The 16,573-nt window shown below is 48.1% G+C and overlaps 1 gene segment (V, D, J or C); it reads right to left on the bottom strand.

Annotated features, from left to right (window-relative positions):
• Nucleotides 1-1,773: 1,773 nt before the first annotated feature.
• Nucleotides 1,774-16,573, bottom strand: part of LOC147716684 (Ig gamma chain C region-like) — a 520,390-nt gene continuing 505,590 nt past the window's right edge. Inside the window, 3 exon segments of the C gene segment in view lie at nucleotides 1,774-2,394; nucleotides 3,389-3,715; nucleotides 11,704-12,030. Of these exon segments, the coding sequence occupies nucleotides 2,042-2,394; nucleotides 3,389-3,715; nucleotides 11,704-12,030 (1,007 nt within the window).

The raw sequence follows: 16,573 nt of genomic DNA, 5'->3' as shown, positions 1-16,573 counted from the left end.
TGTGTTAGCGTGTATTGCAGAAGGGTATATAATATGTCCAACCTCCTTATATTCAATATATGGGTATAGATGCTACTCTGCTACTCTGCATCTTTACAAACTGCCTATATTCCATCCGGAGTTTACATTATAATTTCATACGGTAGCCTTTGTGACAAGGTCCATTAACATGCTACAGATATATTTGTTGTTTATTGATGACCACCTAGAATGGTGACTCATAGTTCCATTCTATAAGGTTGTTCAGTCCAATCTGGTCCGCCCCCTCCTGGTATATCCAGCATGCTTCCTTTGTTAATAATCTGTTTTCCATATAGAACTGATCACCCAGGACCCTTTCCAGGACTACCTATTGTATGTCCCTAGGATGGTGTTTCTGTGTGATGTAGTGTTGGACCAGTTTAGTTGTAAGTTTGCCTGACTTCAATGTGCTGATGTGCTCCTGCACTCTGATCTTGATTTTCCTTGTGAGACCAATATAGTGCAGGTCACAGGGGCATGTAATTCTGTATATGGCATTAGTCGTATTACAATTACTGAATCTGATAAGGTGCCACGTCTTTCCATGTGCTAAGGTCACAGATTTAGTAGCTGTTGTAAGTGCACACACTGTGCACAACCCACAGAGATAAAGCGCCCTGGGGGAACTCCAGACTCCCTAGGTTTCTGCACTGGGCATGTGTGCACCAAACAGTCCCAAAGATTGGCCGACCGTTTAAAGGCAAACCTTTATTTGAGGCATTTTCATGGATGTAGTGCTAAGCAGATGCCAGTGTTTTCTAATGATCTGCCTGATCTTAGTGGAGCAGGGGGCAAACGTTATGACCACTGGAATACAGTCATTCTGTTTTTTTTTTTGTTTTTTTCCAGTAGCGCACTCTTGGGTGTGTTAAGTGCCCTCTTCCTGGCTTGTTTGATAACCTTCTGAGGATAAGCACGATTCACAAGTTTTATTGATAACTCTTCTGTTTGTTCCACATAGGTCTGTGTGGACGTGCAATTTCTGCGATACCGCAGAATGTCCCCACCGGTAAATTGTCTCGCAATGCCCTGGGATGATAAGATCTGTAATGGAGTAGCGAGCTGTGAGTACAGACAATTAAAACTGGGGAGGGATTGGGCCATCATGTACCATGTCCCTAGTGCCTCTGCATACTGAGGTCAATCCTGGTGACCACCACTCATTCACCGGTCAGTCTGGAGCAAGGTTCAATCTTCCTCATGGTTTAGTTAACCTACACTGACATGAACCTTCTGTGTAAACTTTGTGACAAGTCTGTGCTGCTTGTGCTGTGTTTCCAGAATCAGACTTTGCTATATTAAGTGATGGAGGCTGAGCAGTCCATATAGCTTCTCCCATCTGACCACAGCTACAGTACTTATCCTATCAGTCAGGACCTGTCACTCCCACTATCCTTGGTGTTCAATAGGTTGTATGTCAAAATAGCAAGGTCAAGAAGTTGCCCTGCACTTATATCATATGCACAGTGCATTACAGAATATAGATTTACTATTGACGGTATTCGTTCACATCAATATATTGGTAAAAATTTCTGGGCTCTTGCCTAATTATTTTCCTTTAAACACATAGATACAAACACTCGTTGCAAAATATAGAAACATTCAACTAACATGCGTTCTGGTCCTGGCTGGAGAGGCCAACAAGCTTTCTTATACTTTTCTTCTAGCTTTTTATTTGTGTCCCGAGATACATCCTCCCCCCTTTCTTGCTGACCTGAAGCCAGATCAGAAAGGAACCACAGACACACACAGTTAGTGTTTGATCATCCTGTGGTTGGCAGGAAAGGCTAGATGTTTTATTTGAAGAAAAAAAAATTGGAGAAAAGAGCATTCAAAATGTAGACATACATCATGGGTCAGTAGCCTTGAGACCCCCATCCCCCACAATTGGGAAAGGGTAAAGCCACAGATAAAAGGTTGGTGCACGGACAAGGTGGGGGGAGGGAGGGTGGCGGATCTCGAAGAGGCTCGAGAGCAGCTCCAGACTTCTGGACATTTAGCCTTTTCCCTGCTGGCAAAATCATTTACCACGAGTCTTCTCGATACTCCGCTGCATTTGGTGGGTGGCCAGGGCCGAGTGGACGGCGATGCACCAGTATCTTTCCCCGCTCTCCCACTTCGACTTTGGAATGGTGAGCATGCTGTACATGAAGTACGTGTCTGGCCCCTTGGCGCCTTTCTCCTGCATCACCGCTGTGTTGAGGGAGGCGTTATCTGGTAGGATGGAGTTCTGCTGCTTCCACTGTACGTAGACCTCTGGTGGACTGAATCCCTTCAGCAGGCAGGTGAGACTGACAGTGACAAGCTCGCGTTGCTTCAGTTCATGCTCGTGAGGTGGGAAGAGGTACATGGATGGACCAAGCGCAGACTCATCTGAGGAGACACCAAAAGAGAGAACGTGAGTGTGGAGGTAATGGAAGGAATAGAGCAAGTAGATCTTCTATTGCTCCCTCCCCCTTCAAACTCCAACAAAGTTCATGACACAGAGGGGTGGGGGGGCGTTGAAATGTGTGACGTTGACACAAATCAATCAATTTTCCAAGCAAGCAAATTGTCTGTATTAATGTAATGCCTAGAGCACTAAGATGATTTTTAAGGCAATATCATGCAAATATAAGTGACCCAGAAAATTAATCATAAAAAAGATGCCGGCACTGATAAAATGCTTCATGGGCCTCTATCAATGTACAGTGGGAGTTTCAATAGTTGTGAAAAGAAGCCACCTTCATTAAAGACTTTCCATGGTTATGAGGCATATCTTTTGCACTGCCACTTACTTCATTTCCTGAAATAGGTTTATTTAAACGTTGTGCATTCAGTCCTTACAGTCTCTGCTCAATAATGTCAATTTTAAAAGAGTTTGTTTTTTGGATGAATCGGGGTTGGAGATGGGTGCTCGTGGGCAACCAGACTCACCTTTGAAACTCCTTTCACGTAGCAAAGGCCAATGTGAAACTGGTCAAACCTTCTACGTATAGGGAAATGCACCAGTGTTGTTGCATGGGGATGTCTGGGCATGTGATGTGTGTGAGGATGTGTAATGCTAACCTACAGAGCATGCTGGCCCTACAAGACAAAGTAAAGCCATGTTTAGACAGTTCAAGGTCCCAGTTGGCATGTTAACGTGACTTTGTTATAGGGCTGTGCGCAATTTGTGTGCGCTTTGAATGTATATGTGCCATAGGATGAAGAGGTTGACGGTCATTTGGTCTCACCTTACATCGATATTGGTCCTGGAACACTAAAATGTAATTCTTGGGGGTGAAAAGTACAGCTTTAATTGGGTTGTCCCATTTTATAATGTAAATGCTTCACCCAATTAATTGCACGGGATGACACAAAGCGAACTTTGAACGGCGGGTCTCACCTTGGGGCTTTTGGATGGTCCTGGTGATGGGGAATGGCAGGTCAGGGTGCTCCACTTTGCAAGAGAAGGCCATTCTTTTGTTCCAGGCATCAGTGGTAATTGTGAGTGTGTTGTCAGCACCATAAAACCCATCACCCTGATCCTCTGGTTTATCATTCCGACCCTCAACAGGTGACCCGTCCGCATGTTTCCAGGTGATGGACAGGCCTTCTGCAGACTCCATCTTTGTAACCCGGCAGACAATGGACGGTTTCTTGGTGATGTACAGATCTTTGGCTTTGGGGGGGATCAAGGACACCATCAGCGGAGCGCCGCCACTTGGCGAATCTGCAATGAAAGAAGAGCAGCGGGTAATTTTTCAAAAGGCTGCACCATTCAATTTTATCCCTGTACGTGACAAAGACAGACCCAAAATCCTTTAAAAATATATATTATTCACCAAGAAGTGCTCCATATTGCATCAAAAACTTACCAAGCTCAGTCATGTCTCCATATTAACCATTACTGACCCGTTAACCTTTAGCATTTCCAGGGCCAGAACTGCGAATTCCCAGCATCTTCAACAATCAGAAAACTCACCATCATGAACATGGTCAGAATCCGAGAATCAATGTTGCCACGCTCAACACATCCACCACCTCCCATCAAGCACCCCCTCCTCATGTTCAATATCCCTAGCGCCCGCTCCTTAAGAGTCAATCAGCTCTGTTAACAGAATTGCGTACCTGACTGTGAGCTCTCGTTTCCTTTAGCCATTGGCTACTGCTTCACCTCGACTAAATTTTAAGAAACATTTTGTGGCCTTAAGCCTCAGAGGAAAATGTGCTAATCATTCAACAAAATCTTTGACAACACTGTGCTCAAGCCAACAGTCTTAAAGCCTCATACGTGATCCCTGCACCTCTGGGGGACACGCCACCGAAGTGTGGATTCATCCTGAGTTGCATTGTCAACAAGATTCAGTACTTTTCACTTCCATGGAGACATCACTGAGGTCACACGCCTCTCGGTCACTCAGCTTCAGACTTTTTTCTCCTTATTTTTAGAGTTTAAGGGGCCATATGTATGAACACATTTTCCCATAGACACAGAATGGGTGAAACCCTTTAATACATATGGCCCATAACTGATATGCTTTGTAATTTGCCACAATCAACATTCACAATTCAACACATGCCCGTCTATGGTGAATCCAGCATTAGACCGCCATTGCACAATCATTGCCAGGTGAAAGGGACAGCAGAACTGAAGACTGGCACTTCAGATATTTCCTTGGATGGCAGGAGGCGGGAAGGGCAGATTCTTTTAAATCATGTAGACCCCTTCATCCGGCCTTTAGTACTTTATAGTCAGAATATTCGTCTCTTAAAGAACATTGGCTCCTAGCCAACCATTAGCCTGGTCCAAGGGCAGCTATAGAGACATCTATGTGGCTGTGATAGAAACTGGTGTCCTATTCCTCACAAATAAAACCATTGTCTTTAAAATACACATAAAATGAGCAAACTGAGTATTTGCTCGGGGTGTAGTGAGAAGTACATGTTTTAAAAGTGCTAACCAGACTAACTCATCGGCTATTTTGAAAGGTTTTGAGCCTGAATACTTATTTCGCTTGCACATTTAATTGTGAACAAGAGGCGTGTGACAAACCATTGGTACAGTGGCATCTAAATGTTCTTCCTACATTAATGTCAGTCGTGCAACTTCTGCTGCTGTCATATGGTGCTGAAGCATTCTGGAGAATACAAGATTAACCTGCTGGTTTTCTCAGATTGTGGGGTATTTGTGCACAGGTCAGGAAGGTGGAGATGTGACGGGTTGTACTACGGCATTTTTGATTGTGCCATATACACCCTCCGAGCCCAAACTTTACATTCTCTCGCTTTCTGTTCTACAAACTTAAGGGCATATTTACCACAAAACGTCGGAGCACGGAGCTGCGCCAAATTTGGCAGCGCCACGCTCCGACGTTTGAAAACCACAGGGATGCGCCGTAACTACTACGCTATGGCCCACCCCTTTCTGTATTTAGCGCTTAAATTAGCTGCCTAGTGCCAATGCAAGCCCCCTGGCACCATAGTGCAAGGGTTCCTGCATTGCAACGAATGATTGTTTATGTGGAAGAAGGTGACTCTTCCGGCACATAAATAATCCATAATGGATGTTTGTTACTTCTATACGTACAGCAGAATGTAGCACACAGATGTTGCAAATTCACATTATTTAATGATTGCTTTTGCTTCCATTTCTAACGATAATGGCATTACTCCTAGTCCTACTCCCTCGCCTTCCTTCAGTACAATTGAGGCCCCGCCTCCCACCCAGACCCACCCCCAGCATAAAAACTCTGCCCGCCCCCACCTCCACCTGTACATAAACAAGCCGAGCTAGCACTCAGTTGAACCGCACCGGGAGGGAGGGAGGGTCCTTGAAGGAAGGCGAGGGAGTAGGACTAGGAGTAATGCCATTATCGTTAGAAATGGAAGCATTACCTCCCGTCCCTCCCTCGCCTTCCTTCAGTACAATTGAGGACATAGCAAGCAGAAGAAAACAGGGACGGACAACTGAGTGACAAAGAACACAAAACAGTGCCCAAAACACAGCAGAACAACATCCCCGGCCTCGCAAAGAGGACAAGACCCTGAGGCCCGAACCCCCAAAGGAGGAACCACCCCCACAAGAGGAAGAGCCACCAAGAACGCGGACCGAAACCCACAACCAGGCTCGGACCACAGCGAATAGACAAAGAGACCCCCACCCGGAAGGACTCCACAACCAGCAGGCCCCACAGCAAAAGATGCCGGACAGCAAAACCGAGCAAACGAGACTCCACAGCCAAGAAAGGAGCAGGACAGAACACAGGCAAAAGCAACCTGTGACAGAGCCAAAACGCCGAGCCACCGGAAGGGACAAAGAATGGAACCGGACCCAAAAGCAACAGAGTCGAACAGCCCAGACAGAAAGGAAACATCCAAAAACAGGGCCCAGAACATCCCCAAGCGCCCCGCAGGGGCGATGGCAACCAAAAAACAAGGCCCAAAGGCAAAAGCTGCAACCCAAGACCCCCAAGGGGCCCAAAGGGAGGACCGGACAGGACATCCAACACCAGCAGCAAAGACCCCGAAGGGAAGGACCCGACAGGCCAGGGAACAAACACCCAGACCCGGAAAAAAAAAGAACCAGGCAACACGCAAGGAAGCCAGGAGCACCAAGAAGCTGGAAAGCAACACACTGCACTCGAAGAGGGGCCACCGCCAGAGCAGAACAGCAGGACCAAAAAAGGCCAGCAAACACCAAGCAGAGGACAGCCAAGAGGAGGACCGAGGGAAAGCCCGCAAGCCACCGCCAATGAAACAGGAACCCCCAACACAGCCAAGACCAGCTGCACAACAGCCAGGCAGCAGGGCAAACCCCGCACAGAACCCAGGGGAAGGACACGAAACTCCAAAGGGCACGAAGCCACCAGAAGGAACCCCCACCGAGCGACACACAACCCGGACAGGAGAGGAAAACAAGGAGCCCAAGGCCAACGGGGGGCAACCAACAACCCCCGAGCACAGACCCACAGCGCCCGCACCAGAAAGGCCAGAGGAACGTAAAAGGCAGGGCAGGGAAAGGCACACCGAAGAGCCAGAGGCCCAGGAGAGGGCTAGACGCCCCCCCAAGACCCAGGACCCCAGCCCAGAGACCCTAACCGGGCCACCCAGGCCGACCCCGGCGCCACAAACAGGACCACCACAGGGAGGCCCCAAAGACCCACCAACAGTCCAGACACAGGGAAGGAAGGACCCAGCATAACAGAACTGCCAGCACATAGGACACCCACAGAGGCAGAGAGCCGACAGCCCCAGCACCCAGACCAGAGTCCCCAGAAACAGGACGCAGGCAACCAAGGAACAAGGACCAGAACCTGGACCCAGCCAGGACGCGGCAAAGGACAACGCCACCGGAGCGTCAGACGGAGCCAACACGCACAGACCCGCAGAGAGCCCCGAAAGGGCACCAGGGCAAGGCCAAAAGGCCGCAACAGCAACCAGCAAGCGGACCCCCGGGAGAGCAGCAGGAACCAGAACAGGAACCCGAACCCAGCCAAGCCCGAACAGGCCGGCAACCGAAGCCACCACAAGTGGAGCCAGAGGAGCCAGCGAACACCGAGCCAGAAGGCAACAGCGGCCGAGCCACCAGGAGAGCCCCCCCCGTGGACCGACCGACAAGGGAAGCAGGGACAACAGACCCCGAAGACCAACCCAACAGGAGCCAGAGGGACAGGCCGAGAAGAAGAAAACAAGCCCAGGGAACACCGCAGAAGCCAGGCACCCCGGCACAAGCAGCCGCAGGACAAGCCGGAGGAGCCCCCGGGGCCACAAGGCCCGAACCCAAGAAGGAAGAGAGGCCAGGCAACCGCCGGACAAGGGAACGGGGCCGAGCACAGACTGAACGAGAGCCACCCAATAGCGCCCGGACATGCGGGAAGACCCAGGGCGAAGGCCCGAGGCTGAAGAGGAAGGAAGCAGAAACGTGCATACTTCGCAGGAAATGCAGAAAAGAAGCAGTGACCGGGAAGTGGAGAGAAGCGACCCCAAAATACAGGGCATGCCAAAAACCACCAGGTAGGGCCCGCGGAAAGGCAGCCCGAAGGGCCAACACACGGAAGGGCACCAGCCAAATTCAGGAGCAGACCCCCAGGAGAACCAGGACAGGCACAAAGCCGCCGGACATCCCAGCCCCAGCACCAGAAAGGAGCGGGCCCAAGACCCAAGCCCCACCGACAGGAACCCAGCAGACGGAACACATGGCAAGCAAACAGGACACCCAGTCCAGCAGAGCCACCCAGCAGGAACCGTAGACAGGCACCGGAGACAGCCAAACCCTCTCCAAACCGGAGGAACCCGCACCAAGCCGACCCAGCACCCAAGAACATACAGCAGTGACAGGAACCCAACAGGGCAAGGCACTCCGACCAAGAGGCAGTCAGCCAGGGCAAAAGAAACGGTCAAAACCGCGCCCACCCAAAAGACAGAGGAGAAACCCACAGCAGGGACCACGGAGAGGCCCCAGTGCAAGGCACGTGAGAAAGGCAGGACGCCCCAACTAAGGCAAGGCAAGCAGAGGGCCCAAGGTGGCGACATGCAGCCACCACGAACCGCCACCGCAAACTCCACGAAACCCAGCACCAAGGAAGGGCACAGAAGAAGCAGAAAACAGGCCAGCCAGTGCCACGGCAGCAGCCAAGCAGAACAACAGGCCCACCAAGCAGCGCGGCCAGGACAGAGGTCAACTGCACAACCGGAGGAAAGGGGCGACCCCCACCAAAAAGCACAGCCACAGGAGGAAGACAGGGACGCGCAGCCCAGAAGCAAACGCCCCAGCGCAAACCGAGCGCGCAGAGAAACCTGAAACCAATCAGGACCAACACAGTGCAGAAGGAAGAAGGAGGGCTGGGAAGAGACCGCCAACGGCAGGCCGCACAGGAACCCGCCAATCAACTGGTAGCAGGGCAGCACCACAGCGGACAAAGCCACACGCACCACGCACATACAACAAGTATGAGCAACGCACGCAACACACAGCACCAACCCCCACCCCGGCACAAAGGGGCAAGCCCAACCAGGAGGGCCGGGGACACCATGGAAAGAAACCCACAGGCCCCGCCCAGCAGGAAACAGGAAAACCCTGCCGACCAGCACAGGAGTCCAGCGACCCACGGCCCGAACGCGCACCACCCTGGAGCCACACACAGAGCAGAGGCGGGAGAAGGATCCACACCCAAGGACCCAGACGGGAACCAGTCGCACATAGGACCAGCCGGATGAGGAAGGGACGCGGAAGGCATCAACCAAACCCCAGAACACAGGACAGTGCAGCCACCATCAAGCCCAGCACCATCATGAGACAAGAAAGGCAGAACACCCCCCACGGAGCTTCAGCGCGACAAGGGCACCCCAGGGGGACCGGAGACCCAGCAGCAGAGGAAGAGGACACCAGTACGCCCCCAACCAAACCCCAGGCGACCCAGTCAGGAGCAGACCCAGTAGCAGACAACCACCAAGGCCACCACCAAAGGGAACATGGAGCAGCAGGACAAGAACCGAAGCCAACCAGCGAAAACCAGTGCCACCAAAGGTCTCAACTGAGGCACAGCACCAATGGCCTGTACACATCATCCACAGGGCAAGAAAAACGCACAAGCAGGCCGTAGAATCCACAGGTCGCAAAATGTACATATACACCTCAGTACTGCGAAGAACCCGTCAGCGGCACACAAGTCCAGTCGGCACGAAAAGGACACGTGAAGCCGAGGAGCCGTGGATGGAAAAAGGCACAGGATAATACACAGTGCACTTCACAGCAAGGAGGCAGGGCCATGCTCGGCCCCCACCGGGCAGCCGGCAGAGTGGCAGTCCCCGGGGGCAAGAAGCAACGCGCCCTGCCAAGAAACAAAAAAGAAAACGGGCACAAACCCGTCCTACCTGGACTCCTGTAAGACAGCACACCGGGAGGAGGCAGCCACGCAGCCCGACCCGGAAACACAGCCCCAGCCACAGGAGGACCGCCAAAACACCGCAGCGGATTCCCGAGCCACCTCTCCGCCCCCATACCACGAGGGAGACGAGGAGAGGAGGCACAGCCAGGAGAACACTGCAGAGGACACCGTCGCCGCAGAGAACCAGCACGAAGACTCCCCGGCACCGCCACAGGGAGGAACTGAAAGGGTGAGTCTCATTAGTGAGACAGAAAAAAACAGGTGGAGGTGGGGGCGGGCAGAGTTTTTATGCTGGGGGTGGGTCTGGGTGGGAGGCGGGGCCTCAATTGTACTGAAGGAAGGCGAGGGAGGGACGGGAGGTAATGTGCATGAAGTCACACCTCCAACCACAAAAAGAATCATTAATGGTGTTTTGCTCTTTCTATGGGTGCTACAGAATGCAGCACGCATAGAAAAAGCAAAAACGAGGGGAAATTCTCCCAGAGCCATTCTAACTCTTGCTCTTGCATGGCATTAGTTCGCTGTCTCAGATTTACACCTGCTTGTAGATTTGAGGCAGTGTTAAAAAGCAATGGGTGTTTAGTGGAACAGCCACACCAACACACATTGCACACCCTTTTCACTCAGATACCTGTGTGAAAGGGTACCATATTCACAAACAGCCATTAAGCCACAAAAAGTGGCTTAACCCCACTATGTAAATGTGGAGCAGGGCATTGCGCACCGGAACGTAGTAAAAAGAAGTGATGTTCTGTGGTGCAATGACCTTGTAAATATGCCTGTTGGTTTGCAGTTATATGCATGCATTTAGAATTTCTCTCAAATGTCATTAAAATAGGTCAGAAGTTTAAAAAAAATTCGGTGGTAACACATCTGACTTGGATTCATACACACAATATTAATTAAGATGATCGAGTTCTCAAAATGAATGCTTGTATTCATCTATTCCAGATGGCGGGCGCAGTCATGTATTTCACATTGTGTATTTGTAGAGACTGCTGAAGATGGTAACGGATTGATGTCCCACCTATAAATGAGGTGTAGGAACTGCGGTTTTGGTGGGGTGTACGAATCTCTACTCATGATATTTATTTGCCAAACCCTAAATGAGACCACGGGCCTATTATCAAGGATGCGTTAACATTATCGCCGGTTTAGCGACAGAAAACTGTTGCTAAAGCGGCGATAATGGGCTTGATAATATGCCCATGAGAATTCCAATAGAAGTCCATGTTTACACCAGAACATGGACTTCTATTGGAATTCTCAAGGGCATATTATCAAGCCCATTATCGCCACTTTAGCTGCAGTTTTCTGCCGCTAAATCGGCGATAATTTTTTACGCCGTTCTTGATAATATGCCCCTCTGTAACTTGTGCACAAACTCCACACAGACAAGACAGCTTTTTCCCCCTCAAATTTCGGCAGGTAAAGCCTGACAAGACTTATCATTGGATGATTTTCCAGCTTATAATGTGGGAAAATGTGCGGTATTCCAAAACAGTCCCCAACCTGACCCCTCGCATTTGGAACTGGGAGGTAATACATCAGTGTGAAAAACTCAGTGGAATTTGTATTTTCCCGGAGGTCATTATCTCCGGGTAATCATCCACTGAGCATTACAATGAGAAGCAATGGTTTTGCCAATCATACATTTATTTACTAGTATACTGACGTGTCTATCTCTAGTCTCCAATACTGATATAATCACTTACACCTTTAAATATGTTCTTCTTTAACCTGAGTATTTTACCACACTTCCCTCTCCACCAATGAAATGACCATGTTAATATTTTATACCAGAGAGTGCAGGGAAGTGAACATTCCTTACCTGGACAGTCTCGGATGCTTCTATGTAAGCTCGAGTTTGTTGCCGGGTGATCGACTTTACAGGTGTATCTTTCTCCTAATGACCATTCTGCCTTTGAGATGTTGACCTGGCTCGTGATGGCGAAGGTCCCGTTACTGCCTTTGAGCGAGGGGGAGGTGTCAACTGGAATGAATGCTGCCTTCCCATTAAGAAGCCACTGCACCCTGATCTTGTCTGGAGAGTAGCCAGAGACGAGGCAGACCAGCTCTATAGACCCATTGCCATCGCGGTCATCACAGGAAGACTGCAGGACCTGCACCACAGGCTTACTTGTGGCCGCCTTGCACTCTGAGCAGAGAAAAAGAAGGGAACTTGTGTTACGCAGAGAAAGCGAGCTGTGCGGTCTTTAGACATTATCTGTGCTCCTCAGCTAAAAAGGAGCAAATTAATATGATGGAATATTTTAACCAAAAGCATGTATCTGCGACCAAAAACACAGAGACACATAAAAAGCGAGAAACTTCTGGACGTGATCACAGACAAGGAATACATTTCAAGACAATAATTAAAATTGTGCCATCAGGAAGGGGAGTGACCAGTGCGACCCAGTGTTGTTGGAAACATTTTCAGAGTGGGGCTGCCGCCATCAATGTTACATCGCCGAACTCTGACGGATTGGAAAAAAATCCAAGCACCACATAAAGAACATGTAAGAGTCATGCCCTGATATATATTGAAATATGTGTACAGGTATTTTTCAGGTATTTAATTTTTGTTGTGTTAAGAAAAGCTGACATCCTACAGCCTTGTGAGATACCATAAGCAGCAACTTATCAGAAGTCAGAGTCTGACATCTGTCTTTGAACACACACAGCAAAGGAGACAAGATGAAAACCACATTTCAAGGCATCTGTTTTGCTCATTCACCTTCTCAACTCCAGCATGGTTATTTTTAGTGATGCAGCCTTACCCCGAAACCCATAGTTTTAGCGCCTCTGATGGGACCAAAGCAGCGGCGGCCCTTCCGCACTGGTGGAGGAGCATCACCCCCCCAAAAAAGCAGGAAAGGAAAAATAGAACAACACTCGTTTTATTTCACCTTTCCTGCCGAATCTCAGGGGTAGTGCCTGGGGGGTGACAACACTGAGGGGAGTGGTAGTGCACTCCCTTCACTGCGCATGAGGGTTTGGCTGGCTGTCTCAGGCCAGCCAAACAGTCATGCGCAATGAAGCTCTCCCCAGCCCCATTGCTGAGGTTGAAGAGAGCAAGCACAAACTCCCAGTCTGTCATGGATCGCAAGTTGAGAGCTCTCAGGCCAATCCTGAAATTGCTCTCATTCGAGAGCAGCTTCAGGATTGGCCGCAGGGCAGGTGGGGAGCCTTTGACACCATGAAGAGGAACAGAGGAGCAGGATGTAGGTCGCAGCTGGCTGAAGGTATGTTTCTTTTAAAATTATTTTTGTTTTTCATTTTGTCCCTCTCCCTTCGTGACCCCTATGCTCACTTCACCCCTCCATCTGCCCACCCACCCTGCCTCTCGTAGCAAACACCGGCAGCTACAGGACCAAAGATGGCTGCTCTCTTTTGGGGTGGCAAAAACATTCTAAGGATAGACATGGGTCAAGACAAACTCGGGGAGCGCAGCGGTTTCTGAGTGGGGCGCACTATCACCTAAAGGAGTTTACTATTCTGGATGAAAACCCGCATTTTTTGCCAAATCAGGATTATAAGTGTTTTTCTGCACTCATGCTTAATCGGTACAGTAAAATCCACATGCATTTTAACACAGCAAATGTTGGCGTGTTTTGTGCCCGGTAAATGGACAGGTCACAGGGAAACATGTGGGAAAAGGAGCAGTGATAGTACAAACAAATGCTATTCCCCCTCCTGGCCAAACACTTGTAAATGCACAGTAAATGTTGGTTGATAATGAATGGAAAGGGTTATTGTGGGTGTGGATTTAGTACCCCACTATTACTTTGACAGCGATAATAGTGTTCCGATTGGAGCAGGGTCCAGACTGATTTACATGTAGTTAGGTCCAAACTGGGGTGACATGGTGTGCAAAATAATGATGGATTGGGATGCAGCCCGGAGTAATTACAAGTGGCTGAGATGATATCAAGCATGCCATCCATCACTATTTTACATACCTTAGTTTGTCACCCTAAATGGAGAGGCACAGTCCGTAGTACCTTTAAGGGAGAAAGAATACACCAGAGCAAAAGTTACAGATGGGCGTACTTTGGGGCCACCCCACAAACATTCGCACTGAAATTAAAAATGAGTAAAGGCACCAAGACTAGGTCCTTGATGATCCCTTGACTACAAAGTAATGGGCCACAGAGGGGGCTCGGAGGACAAGAAGAAAGCTTTCTGCATACAAAATGTCAGTAGCTATTAGTGAGGCGGTGAGCACAAAGTGGAGGCTTCAAGCTTTAGAGAGGTTCTGGAGATATTGTAAAGGATTGTAGAGAGGCACTGCAGAGCTCCCCACATGATGGGAGATGCCTGTCATTCTGCACAATTCTTTCCACAGCAGGGGCTTTGACACGACAGCAGGAGCTCAACATATTACCTGTAAACATCAAGGTGGTGCCTACAGTTTACAGTGAAAGGACTGGCATGATGAGGAGGAAATTTAGGTAATCAAGTATTAAAAGAGCATTTTTTCACTACTCAGCTCTGGTCCAGCAATTGGGAACCCTGACATGTCAGCTCATGAAAGATGCATTGACAAGTCTGTCATTTCTTATTTTCTTTGTAAATTGATACTTGTATAGCGCACTACTCACCTGCAAGGTTCTCAAGGTGCTTGTACGAATACTGCTGTGGAACCCATCCTGGCTTTCCCTGTGAGGCATCCACTCCTGGGCACCCCCAAGGGGGAGGCCAGGCATCCTTAGAGTTGTGGGGGCCGTTGTGGAGATTAAGCAAGCTACTGCCCAGAGTTGCCAAGTGGGACTCCATGATTGGGATAGGCACCGAGGCGAGAATTATCAGGTCCGTGGAATTTTGAGCCCAAGACCCGCCGAGGCGGACAATTGAATCCTGGTCCCGGGCTAGACCTCTGCATCAGGGTCTGCCGCTCTAATCATTGAGCCACACTTCTCCTTGTGAATGGTTTTTGTATGAAAAACTTACATTATCTAAAAGTTAAAATACTGACAGTACGAATTTAAAATCTCACATTGCACCATTAATCCGTGGCCCTGATGGGAACTATGCATTGTATGCATGTGCAAATTATGCAAGAGCAAAATTCTGTCAAAATTAGGTAAGCCAATGACTGAAGTGGACCTACCGTTTGCCCCATGCTGTACACTGGGTGGATGGAAGCAAAATGTGAATTAAGCTATGGTACTGCAATGGATCAGGAGGGCTTAAATATACTACACCATAGCCTTGGAGTAAGTAAACAAACTTCCATGGAAATCAGTGTAGGAAGGGAACTCAAATACCACCCTACTGGACTTGATGTCGAATTAATTACATTAATTCAATATTTAAATGATATATATGTTCACTAAAAAAAACAAAGGTTGCAAGGATGTGATATATATGCTCAGGGTTTACACACAGATATAACCATAGAAATTCATGGTTACCTAAGCTAACTATAACTTATGCATCTGCAATGCACAGCATATATCCCCACATATTATTTCACTCATGACATGGTCAGAGATGTCACCAATGGCATCTCAAATGACATTGTCGAGTGAGTGCAAGTGTTATTAATGTTTCTGAAACTTAAAGGTATATGATAAGCTATTGCATAAGTGAAATTACTATTCTTTTTGTAGTTCTAATGAGTGATACTATTTCTAACATAAATCGTCTGATCTAGAATCCCATTTTTAAAGCGAGTGTACTATTTATCAGTAAACTAACCTCTATGCTGACACATGTCCCCTGCTGATGTATGTGTATGGTAGTGCTTTGCAACAGTCTAAGCTGATCATTGAGACTTCACTCCTCAGTGAAGGCAAATATAGTTCTCTTTTTTATGACAGGCTGACCAGTTTCCTTAGACCTCTCTCCTTTTTAGATGAATGAATGTAGTAATAGATTGAAATAAATTAATCTCTTCACTACGACTTTTCTCTCGGGTGATGGCTCAGTGTTGTAGACATTTACAACAGACTCACCTCTCTGCTCATACCTTTCTCCAGGTTGAAGAATAATTTTACTATTGGTTTGACACACAGTGGCCTGTCCGCTAAGACCTCTATATTGGCTGTAAGTTGTAGGGGTTTGTGTAATTCTGACATTTGCACTAAAACCTCTTTCCAAGGTCACAAATTGTGGTGTTGTGGTTCGCAATAGACTAGCCTATCCAGTTAGACGATTTACTTTGGTCATCAGTGTTTAGAATAGTGGTTCAGAAAAGATAGGACTATCCGCTGAGAACTGTCTATTACGTGAAAAGCGAGTGTAGTGGTTAATTAGATTACAGTGAGCTCTGTGGTATACATCTCTCACCTGTGTCGTCTTATTTTTAACAAAATTAAATGGTATTTTATGAAACATGTTGAAGTTTACTTTGCTAGATTATGTAATCAGTGATGTAATTTGTGATATCATCAATTATGTCACTGACCATGTAAAGAGGGATGTAGTTCATGTGGTCATAAGCAGTGCATTTCGTAGGCTTAAGTTATAGGTAACTCAAATAACTGTTGGATTTCAATGTTTTTTTTGTGTGTCAAATGTGAGCCTAACTATAACATCCCTTTAACCTCTGTTCTTTCTGTGAATTTCTACATTTTTTTCAAATTCTATTTGCTAATTATGGCCTGCCTTTAACCTTTGTTTATTTTTGTGAATTTCTTTGGTTATTTAATGCTAATTCCTAATTATAACGTTCCTGTAACCTTTATGTTTTAGTG

This window comes from Lissotriton vulgaris, chromosome 5, assembly GCF_964263255.1.
Source record: "Lissotriton vulgaris chromosome 5, aLisVul1.2, whole genome shotgun sequence".
In the NCBI taxonomy this organism is placed as follows: domain Eukaryota; kingdom Metazoa; phylum Chordata; class Amphibia; order Caudata; family Salamandridae; genus Lissotriton; species Lissotriton vulgaris.
The sequence above is the reverse complement of the archived record's forward strand: the minus strand, read 5'-3'. Positions and strand labels throughout refer to the sequence as shown.